Genomic DNA, 10,683 nt, shown 5'->3' with positions numbered 1-10,683 from the left:
ATGTGATCCTCCCGCCCCCAGCCCTACCCCGCCCCCTTCGGCGTCCTTCAGCCCATCCTCCCCGCAGCCTCCCCCTGCCCTCTCGGCTGACCCCACCCACCCATCCCGCCGCCCGCCGGGAGGGAGGCTCCGACACGGACGTGGAACCCGGGGGAGGGTCGGCCGGCTGCTGGGCCAAGAAGCCGTCACGAGTGGGGAGGGGAGGGGGGAGGGAAGCACCGGGGAGGGCGCGCGTGTGTGCCGGGGGACTGTGAGCTGGGCCACGTTACTCGGAGGCCGGACGACCCGGGGCCGGGGGGAAGAACTCCATCGCGAGCCGCCCCGCACGTCCCGGGGACCCTGCCTATGAGCAGCCTAAGCATCCTCCCCACCCCTGCCAGGACTACATTTCCCAGCAGGCTGTGCGGGTGGGCGGAGGCGAGAGACAGAGGGCCGTCGGCCCGTGCCACGCCTGCGCAGGGTGCAGGGCGGCCTGTGGGGGGCGTGCCCGTGGTGGGGCGGAGGGGAAGCCGGGGGGGCGCGCGGAGGCGCCGGGGCGGGCGCGCGTCCGTGGCGGTGATGGCGGTGCGTGAACGCGCGGCGGCAGCAATGGCCGCTCTGGAGCGGCGGGTGCCGAGTCTCGATGACTTCGCGGGACAGAGCTGGAGCTCGTGGGTGGAGCGGGCCGACCTGCCCGCGGCCGACGGTGAGTGAAGCCCCCCCCAGTGCCCCGGGGCCCCTGGCCGATGCCTCCCCTCCCCCCCTCCCGGCCCCCGCCGGCTGAGGGGAGCCGCCGACGGGAGCCGCCGTCCGGCTCCCCGGCCCCCCAAACAAAGGACCCGCCGGGTCCTAGTGCCCGCCCGCTCCGCCGCCGCCGCGCCCCCGGGTCCTAGCGCCGCCTGGTCCGGCCCGCAGCCCACCCAGCTCCGCCGGCCCGACCTCTGCCGCCCGTCCCCGCCCGCTCTCCTGCAGCCTCCGCCCGCCCTCCTCGTCTGCCACCCGGCCCCCGCTTCCGCCCCTCCCGCGCCCGACCCCCGATTCTCCCCTCCGCTTCGGTCTTCTTCCACGTGTTTCCCACGCACCCCGCTTCCCCTGCTCCCCATGGCCCCCAGTGCTCGCTCCTCCTCCTCGGCTCCCGCAGCCCCCCGCCAGCCACCCCCCCGCATCCGCCGCCGCCCCCCCCCCAGACCCCCGACCCTCGCTCGGCCACTGCGCCGCTCCGGGAAGCGAGTCGGACGGCGGTGACTTCCCGTGATCTTTGTCTCGGAGCCCCCAGGAGGCACCTGGCCTTGGCGGCCTTTCGGGGTGACAGCGGGCACCGCACCCCAGAAGAAGTTTGCGAGTGAGATGTGGAGGACGAGACCGCATGGAGCAGTCTCTGATGACACTTGTTCTCTTGAGACGTGTCCCCCGCTCCATCCCCTTCCATTATCCCTCCTGCTTGCACTTGACGGACTTTTTAGAGCAAGAGCTGCCCCTTGTCTCAAACCCTGCACCCCCATTTCTGGTGATTATATAAGACTGTCAACAATCCACTTAGCCTAAGGGGGGGCGGCGGAGGCAAACCTAGTGCTGGAAGTGGGAGGAAAGCCCCCGAGTGGGATCCCTGGCCCACCCAGAGCCTGCCCTGGGCTGGCTAGGTGAGGACAGGACCATTGTCAGGGTTTGGGCGCATTTAGAACCGGAAATAGAATCAGGCAGTTGACTCAGAATTGATTTTTTTCCCCCAAGGGACAAGGAGGGGGCGTGGGGGGGGGGGAAAGAGTAGGTGGGGTACGGGGTGGGGGGAGGCTGGACAGAGCTGCCTTGTACAGCTAAAAGATGTTTTTATGATCAACCCAGAAGCTGAAGGTTCCAGGGCAGCCCTAGCCCAAAGCTGCCTGCAGGGAGGGGAGGGGCTTGCCCAGAATGGAATCATGAGCCGTGGATCTGGGGAGCTGGGTCTCTTTCCATCGTGGGACTTGTTTCCCTCACTGGTTTTGAAGGAGTTTGTTCCTCCATAAGTGCCCTCAGTTCTGTACCTGGAATAGGTTCACCTTATCCAGACCCAGAAGGCTGAAGGGCTCTGGAAATGGCAAAGGGCCCCAAGATAGCAGTTTTTTTTTTTCTGTGCTGTATTAAGGCTGCCTTAGCAGGACCTGGGAGGCTGGGGAGTGTGCTTTAGTGGTCTATATCTGGAGGTGTGGTGGTATCCTGGGTAACTTGGGAGAATGGCCATTTAGGACCCTATGGAATGGGAGGGGAAGAGCTTGATAGGAAAAATGGAGAAGAGATTTTGAGGTCTGGAATAAAACTGTTCCAGTCTGGAAGTCATTGGTGGGAGAAGAAGAGGGAGACAAAAGTCTTTCCCCTTTAAATGGGAAAACATTCCTTCTAGGGGGTGGGATTTGCCCACAGATATCCAGAAAGTCAGCAATAGAATGTGGGATAGAACCCTGTATCACAGGATCATGAAGGAAGTAGCTGGTTCTGTCAAGGTGGGAGTTATTACAGAAGCACTTGTACAGTAACCCCCTAAAGGATTTCCCCAAATAATCCTGAGCATCAGTAAATATTTGTGGTCCTCCCCCTGAGGGTGCAGGCTACACTAATGAGAAGAACGTAGAAGAGACGAGGTCTGTGGATTGGATGACTCTAACCTGGCCACCCGAGGATACTGAGGGCCCCTGAAGAAGGGGAATGGTGCTGACAGAGCTGTGTGTCTCTCTCAGGGGCTGAGCTGGAGGAGAGCAACAAGAATGGGAAGAAGAAGTTGGATGCCATGACCCTCATAAAAGAAGGTGGGAGCCAGCAAACAGTATCTTTGGGCCCCCAGGCAGACTGTTTGCTACTCCCTGTGTGACCTTGGGCAAATTAGTTCACCTTTCTAGGCCTCAGTGTCCGTGTCTATAGAATGATAAAGTTGGCCTGGATGGTTTTGAGGTCCTTTCTGTTTCTGGGCCTATCATCTTCACTTCTTCCTAGAGGAGGCTGATTTGGGAGCATCAGGTCAAAGGGCTTATTCTTCTTCCAAAGGGAAGAAGTGGTGTTGTCTGGCCCCATTCCTCCTCTCTCACGTAGGTGCTGTCCCATAGCTTAGGAGGCTAGGCACCTTCTGGGTGGTGAGGGCAAGGGCTTTGGGATGAGGTGGAGTGGGGGCAGGTTGGGTCCTTTCCCAGAGTGATGTGAGCACCTGTCATTGCAGACATGTCCATCTTTGGGCACTGCCCTGCCCATGATGAGTTCTACCTGGTCGTGTGTAATCACTGCAGCCAAGTGGTGAAGCCTCAAGCTTTCCAGAAGCACTGCGGTGAGGGACAAGGAGGCCTGGGAGGATGGGGAAGAAGGATGAGAGGAGTAGGGGTAGAACTCTGATGACAAGGAATGTGGGAGGGCAGCCAGAGGGGGTGGAGAGTGGGGATGGTCCCGAGAGTGTGCAGTGAAGCACTCAGAGATAAAATGGGGGGAGCATTGGGGTTTGGGGTTGAGGTGTGACCAATAGGGACCTCTACACAGCTTGGAGGAAGGAAGTAGAGGCCCTAAAAAGGATCATTCTCAAATCTGGAGTGTAAGCCCCCAAGGGCTGCCCTCTTGAGAGGAGAGGACAGGGAAGCTGCTTTTTCATGGACCTGGAAGCAGGGATGTGGAATAAAGGATGGAGTTGATGCCATTCACTCTGGGTTGCTTTGCCCTTTTTTGTGACAGAAAGAAGACATGGGCCCCTCAGCAAGCTGTATGCCCGGGCTCAGGCCTCTGCCACCTCTCAGAAATGCCATGCAGTAAATGGGCAGGGCCCAGCTTGTGGGGGCCAAGGCCCCACCAAAGCCTCCTCAAAGGAGAAGGTGCAAGGGGGCCGAGGCCGGGCTAATCACCCACCTGAGAAGGCACAAAAGGACAACCTCTGGTAAGGAGAGGCTGAGGGCTCCTCTCAGGCTCCTCCCCACCTTGGGCAGGGAAGGGGTTAGCAGAGGAGGTGTATCTCCCCTGGGCTGGCTGAGGTCACTGCCCTGAGGCTGAAGCAAGTACAACCTGTCCTCCCCTACTTCTCTACTGCCAAGATGACTGAGGCCTTTGGCACCCATCACCCCCTTGGGAACTTTCTGAGTCCACAGGGAAAGCCTCCAGAAGGCAGAGACCCCCCGTTGGGGACAGAGCCTATGCCTAGGGGGAGGCCTTTCTCCCTCCCTGCTCCCATAGCCTCTCCCTTCAGCCTGTCTCCCCTCTTTCCTTCTAGCCTTTTTGTGCCTGTGGTGAATTTGGAGAAGATTTCCAGTCTCCCTAAACCTGACGGACAAGGGATCAGAGTGAACCCCAAGCCTCTGACTCCTCATTCCACTTTCCTCGGCCCACCCAGTGGTGTTACTAAGGATACCCCTGGGAAAGCCCCCACAGCTCCCTCTTCCAAAGAGCTTCCCAGCAAAGGGAGCAACGACTCAGTCCTCATGGAGGGGCCTAGCCCCCAGGCCGAGAGTGGTAGCCCCCCAGAGAAGGAGCCCAGTGTTGCCCGACTTCAGCCCAAGGCCCACAAGAAGATGGCGCGTGAGTTGTTATCTTGGAGGCAGGAGTGAAGGGCAGGGACCCTCTTGGTGTGATTCTCCTCTGCTCTTCTGGAAGGATTATGGGGGAGGGAGAGCTGGGAAACTGGGAGAGGAGGCTTCAGTGATAGAGAAGACCTGCCAGGCAGGCATCAGCACAGGTTAGGGGCCATGTGCTGCCCACATGGGATCCTCCCCCTACTCCTCAGCATACACATGGACATTTCCAAGGGAAGTGTTCTTTCTAGCTGGCACAAGCCAGAGCCCTTTGGGTATTGATCTCCGCTCTGGGTTACCTTGCTGGGTGCTGAGAGCCTCATTCTCTGAACACAACAGTTACATGTGGAGAAGCCCTCCCACATTAGGATGTCCATCTCTCTCCCTGCTTGTTCCTAGGCCATTAGACACTTGATTTCCCAGGCGCGAAACCCCAATTTTGTTTCCCCATAGGTGTTGGCCTTACTTCTCCTGTTTGCTTTGGGTTTGGATGCCCACAAAGAGATCACAGCCTTTCCATTTTTCTAAGTGGAGTCACTGGGTGTGTCTTACCCCCCAAGCTTGACACCCAAGGAGAGCCAAAGGCAGCTTCAGCCTAAGTCCCATGTTGTTCCTAGGACAATTGGTGGGGAGACTGAGACCCCCCTCACCTGGGGCCACATGAAGCTATCCTGGGACTGTAGGAGCTGTGCACCAAGTTGAGGCTGCCTGCTCTCTCTCTGCAGGGAAGGAGTGTGATCTGAACAGGCAGTGTGGGGTAGTGAACCCAGAGACCAAAAAGATCTGTACCCGCCTGCTGACTTGCAAGGTATCCATTGGTGGGGGAGGGCAGGCCCAGGCCATTGGGAAGGAAAAGCCCAGGGAAACCATGGTATCCAGAGGGCAGCATAGTCCCAGACCAAGAACAGGTTGGGGGTAGGACTGTATTAGGAAGCTGAGCCCAGCCAAGCCCATCATTCCAGATTGGGAAAGGGAAGAGATTTGGTGATAGTCTTTGTTCCCAAAAGGTTCAAGAAAGGGAACTCAAGCACAATTGCTTTTGCGCATGCCTCATGGTGTCCACCCAGATCCATGTCCCAAGGGTCTGGGGGTCGGGTTTTATCCCTAACCCCAAGCCCTTTGGTAGAGCCATCTCAAACCTGTGTTCCAGATTCACTCAGTGCATCAGCGCCGGGAGGTCCAGGGCCGGGCCAAGGACTTTGATGTGCTGGTGGCAGAGCTGAAGGCCAATTCCCGAAAAGGGGAGTCCCCCAAAGACAAGAGCCCTGGGCGCAAGGACCTGGGCCCTGAGCGCCTCTCTCAGGAGCTGCCTGCTTCAGCCCAGGCGGCCGCAGCTCTGCCTGGCAGCACCTTCACACCCAGGGCCAAGCAGACCTACCCCTACTGTACATTGCCCAGGTAAGGGCCTGGCCCCCATTCCAGATTTGTGTTATGCATACTTCACCCCTCAGATCTCCAAGAGAGAAAGACCTGGAAGCAGTAGTGAATGGCAGGAGTCTCCTGGGATACTCCTCTGATCGGCTTTCTTCCAGGATTCAGGTGTTTTACTTTTCAGAGACTATAAACTTAGGTGTACTCAGATTATGGGGGGCAGGGATGGGAGAAGCAGTGAAGGAGGGCTGTCCAGGTTGCCCTGATCTGGCCTTGACATGCAGGCAGATGATACTTATTCTCCATCTCCCTGATCTTGGCTCCTTGTCATAATGGGTCCTTTAAAAAGGACATTTCTAGGGCTTGCAGTTTAGACCAGGTGCTTTAGGGGAATCAGGTGGAAGGGAGTTAATCCTTCATGCATCCCTGTGCTTTGGGAACTCTGAGAAGCATGGAGCCCATTGCCACCTTCCTATGAGGCGCCTCTGGGGGAACCCGTGTTTTCCTAGCTTCCTTATACGACAGATGATCAGACTGAAGCTTGGGAAGGAAATGACAGGGCCAGGTCTGTAAAGTGAGTCGGTGAACATCCTGTATTGATTATCCTTTGGTGCATAAAGTATTGTGCTGGATGTGGGGAGATACTGTCCCTTCTCCAGTGGCAGAATGGGGGACACACGTTCATCTCAGGGCACAAGGCCGTTGAGGAAGTCCGACTTCACTGTTTAGTGCTTGGAGCAGCAGGAAGGTGGGGGAATGAGATGGGGGCATTTGCTAAGGTGACGAGAGCTGGGTGGGGTTGATGCAAGGATTTTGGGAAATGTGTTTGGAGCAGAGTTGGAGGAGGTGTGACAATGGCTCATGCAGTGGCTTGGTGTGGACAGCAGGGGCAGAGAGAGACTGCTTTTGCAGGGAGTCCCTGTGCTTCTGCCCCCTCTTACCTCTGGTGGCCCAGAGATGGGGCTTCTGCACAGCCTTCCAGAAACAGTCCCTCTTCCTGTTTTCTTTGGACCTTCCAGGTCACGGGTCTCCTCTGACAGTGAGCTAGATGACGAAGGCCCTTGTGGTGGTGATCGAGACCCAGGCCTATTTCCTTTCCCTCTGCCTCGGGGTGGGGCCCAGGCTTCCAGTGAGGAGAGCGAGGAAGATGTAGCACCTGATGACTTCCACCACGTCCCTGATTGTCATTATGCAACTCGGCCCCCTCGGCCACAGGCGGTAAGTGCTGGGGTTGGTTGGTGCCGAAGTCCAGGGTGCTGGCTATGAATGTGAGCCAGAGAGCATGTCCACAGGAGAGCACATCCACATCTTTCCCATCCAGCTGCTGTCCCACTCCCAGAGCTGTGAGAAGGTATCGAGTACTCTTGTCCCATTGAGCTAATAGTCTTCCTCTCTCCTTACATCATCCCACCCCCACTTTCTCAGACACTAGAGCACATGCATGTACACACACACACACACACACACACACACACACACACACACACACGTTGGGCCAGGGGCCTTGGCAGGCTCAGCTGGGATCTAAGGGCACACATACTGTTCACTGGCATTTTCCTTTCCGATGTCTAGTTCTGCACCTTTGGTAGTCGGCTGGTAAGCCCAGGATGTTACGTGTTTAGTAGGCGGCTGGACCGGTTCTGCTCTGCGCTCAGCTCCATGCTGGAGCGACATCTCAGCTCACATATGTGGAAGTAAGTCCCCTAGCCCAAAGGCCCTTGTTCTGACCCCTGATTTCAGTCTCCTCAGCCCCTCTGAAGCTGCAAGCACAGGTTAGAGTCTCTTCTCTAGATGTTCCCATTTCATCCCTGGAGAAGACCAAGTGATCTCTTACCTGATCACTGCCATTTTTCTTTCCAGGGGGCATCTAGGGTTCTCTTGGGCTTGGGTTGGGGAAAAGGGGAAGCCTGGAGTTAAGGCGTTTGGGAGCTTGGCAACCTGGAGCCTGTGCTCAGGTGGGCACTTGGGGCAGGGCAGAAAAGGAGCACACTTTAGAGAGGAGAAGGAGGAGGAGGTGGCATTGAAAATGGCTTGTAAGATGAGGGATGATGACTGTGCCCCCTCTCCTCCACCCTCTTTCCCTTAGTTGCCAGCAGGTGGCAGCAGAGCTCAGTGTTTGTTTGCCATTTCGGGGTGGGGGTGGGGATCTCAGGGTGCTCTGTTACTCAGGTTGCCCTCTTCTTTTCTGCAGGAAGATCCCACCGGCAGCTGAGCCCCCATCTCACCTCCTCGTCTCTCCCCCACCTGTTCCCCTGAGCCCTTCCTCAGCAGGCACCTGCCCCCGCCTTTCTGGTCCCAGCCACAGGCCCCCCTTCCCACCCTCTGCACCTGTCACCAAGGACAACCCAGCCCCTGGCTACCCTGCAGGTTCTCCCAGTGTGGGGGCTGCTTGCAGCCAGGCAGAGTGCATGGGTGGGAGTCAGGCCATCACCTCACCGCTGCCTGCCAACACCCCTTCACCCTCCTTCAGTAAGCTGCCTCCTTCCAAGGCCAGCAAACTGTCCAAGGGCAAGGAAGGGACTGATGTGGAGGCCCCATCTCGCAAGCGGAAATTGTCCCCTGGCCCTGCAGCCTTCAAACGGACCTGTATCCTGGATCCTCCTGGAAAAGGCAAACCTGCAGGCTGCCGAGCCCTCCCTGCCAAGACTAAGCCAGCCCTGGGCATAGGGCTCAATGGGGCAGTGGGACCCCGGATGAAACGGGCAGGGCCCCTGGACTGTCGGGGCTCCCCACATCCACCCCCAGCCCCCGTCAAGGCCTCCCAGCTGGAGAACCGGGGGGGAGCTGGCCATCCAGCCAAAGCTCTACAGCCTAACTGCCTCTCTGAGGAAGAGGCCAAGAAGAGGAAAAACCTGGCCACGTACTGCCGGCCAGTGAAGGCAAAGCAGTGTCCTGCAGGGCCCCCAGCAGCCGACTCGGCCTGCTCTGTGCGCAGGAAGAAACCCAGCCCAGCCTTGGGCTTTGAGGAGAAGTGCACCACGCTGAAGGTACCATGCCTAGGGAAGGCAGGGGAGCTGGAAGGAGGGCTTAGGGGATGGGAGACCACCAGAATGGGCCCCTCCCTTCCTTTTCCTATTGGACAAATAACAAGGGATACCCAGGTATGAGGAGTGCTGAGCACATCTAGGCAGGAAGGGGCAGATGGAAGTGAAAGAGGAGAGTGGTAGGGAAAAGCCAAATGGATTCCCTGGGACTGTGACCCCGAGGGGGGATCAGGCTGTTCTAAGATGTGTTCTTGATTTGGCAGGCCCACTCTTAATTCCACAGCCTGGTAGAGGAGATGCTGCTTGTCCTATCCTCTCTAAGGTGGTCTCGTCTCTTGATTCGGTGCTGGTTCTCCCTGCACTAACTGGGAATTACCTCAGTTTCCTTGGGGAAAGGAGGTTCTAGGGTTCTAGGAACTTGAGTCTTTCTAGGAGAGGAGGAAGAATGGGAGGAAGCTTGGGCCATCTGGGCAGAGAATAGCATTCAAGAGAGGGTTCAAGAAGGGGTATTTGTTGGTAGATTGCTGCCTGAGGGGGATAGCGTGACTTAGCATGAGGTTGTCGGGCTGCCCAGGAACTTGGAGACAATGTGTCCGTGGCCTTCTGTGTCTGTGTCTACATCATTTAACAGATCACGTATGTGATAGCCCCATTCCAGCTCCTAATACCAGGACCAGGATTATTGTCTGGGAGTGGTGGAGGTCCCTAGGTATTTCTGCTTCCTACATGCTGGTCATCCAACTCCCTTCCAGCTGTCTTCCCAGTGTGTGCCCAGTAGTTCAGCCTTTGCAGAAAATTCTTTGGAAACCTGAAAATGCTAGTTATTCCCCATGTGCCCTAGGGTCAGGAAGACTTGTGGCAGGGTAGGAAGGGAAGGCATTGACTCCTCAACTCTCCCTCTCTGCCATGCCTTCCTGGTGATAGCAGTGGGAGGGAAGACCCCAGGAGTCCTGCCTAGGAGCCCTGCTTCCTCAACATCACCCCTGTGGCAGCAGCTCAGTCACCATAAGGTTTCCTTAGACAAAATTCACTGGAGGCAGCCCCTGTACTGCCGCATTCACGTTTCCCTGCTGCTGCTGGTGCGGTCCGAATCAGACTCCTTGCCTGGCCCAGGGCTCGAGGCTCGCTGGCTGCAGGTTGTTCACCAGGAGGACACACTCTTCCCAGGCCGGTGCTTCCCCCCACACAGCTCTTTCTTGCCTCTTGTCTTCCTGCAGTCAAAAGCGCATTAATGAGAAAGTGCCTGCCCATCGCAACGGAGCTGCCAGCGCCTCCTCCCTCTCCAGGATCCAGGCCCCAGGCTGCTGCTGCTGCCGCTTTTTATAACTTTATATTATTTTTTTTAAGAAAAAAAAACTCTATAAAAATACCTCAAGACTGTCTTCCTGTTCTGTTACTGCCAAACACCGTAACAACAAAACACAGAAAAGGAAAAAAATGGAAAGAAATGAGTCTCCTTCCTCCCCTATCTCTGATCCCTCTTTGGTGGGTTGAAGCATCGAGGCGGGCCAGAAAGGAGGTCCCACCCCTTACAGAGATCTCTTTTTGCTTATTTTTGTCTTTATAGAAATGGTAATGACCTCTGGAGCCTTGGTGTTCTCCTGGCCGGGGGATCTCAGGGGTGTAGGTAGGGAAGGGACTGAGTCTTAGGAGGAGCTGACCCAGCTCCCGAGCCCTCCCAGGTGAGGTGCTGCCCTGGGTCTCGCCAGGTCTTTCCAAGCTGCCGTAGGAATAACGGTGGCATGCGGGGCTCACCCTGGGTCTCCCTCCTGGGCGTGCCCCATAGGTCAAATGGCCGAAGTGGATGGGGCACGCCCCGTGGGTGCCCAGGGGAACAT

At 57.3% G+C, this 10,683-nt stretch overlaps 1 protein-coding gene across 1 annotated transcript; it reads left to right on the top strand.

Annotated features, from left to right (window-relative positions):
• The first annotated feature begins 537 nt into the window (after window positions 1–537).
• ATXN7L2 (ataxin 7 like 2) lies at window positions 538–10,255 on the top strand. Its single transcript, XM_036767774.1, has 11 exons — window positions 538–685; window positions 2,691–2,759; window positions 3,164–3,268; window positions 3,664–3,862; window positions 4,193–4,497; window positions 5,216–5,298; window positions 5,641–5,888; window positions 6,881–7,079; window positions 7,434–7,555; window positions 8,053–8,848; window positions 10,063–10,255. Exons 1-11 carry the CDS (start codon window positions 559–561, stop codon window positions 10,075–10,077), a joined length of 2,268 nt encoding a protein of 755 aa, XP_036623669.1. The 5' UTR covers window positions 538–558; the 3' UTR covers window positions 10,078–10,255.
• The last annotated feature ends 428 nt before the right edge of the window (window positions 10,256–10,683 follow it).

Source organism: Trichosurus vulpecula, chromosome 7 (assembly GCF_011100635.1).
Source record: "Trichosurus vulpecula isolate mTriVul1 chromosome 7, mTriVul1.pri, whole genome shotgun sequence".
Lineage (NCBI taxonomy): Eukaryota > Metazoa > Chordata > Mammalia > Diprotodontia > Phalangeridae > Trichosurus > Trichosurus vulpecula.
This window is presented reverse-complemented; position numbering and strand designations above follow the sequence as displayed.

Excerpts from the sequence above, each read along its gene's own strand:
- ATXN7L2 (XM_036767774.1), top strand. The coding sequence starts at position 559 with ATGGCGGTGCGTGAACGCGCGGCGGCAGCAATGGCCGCTCTGGAGCGG. Across the intron at positions 686-2,690 it reads CGACCTGCCCGCGGCCGACG|GGGCTGAGCTGGAGGAGAGC; the intron begins GTGAGTGAAGCC and ends TGTCTCTCTCAG. Across the intron at positions 2,760-3,163 it reads CATGACCCTCATAAAAGAAG|ACATGTCCATCTTTGGGCAC; the intron begins GTGGGAGCCAGC and ends CTGTCATTGCAG.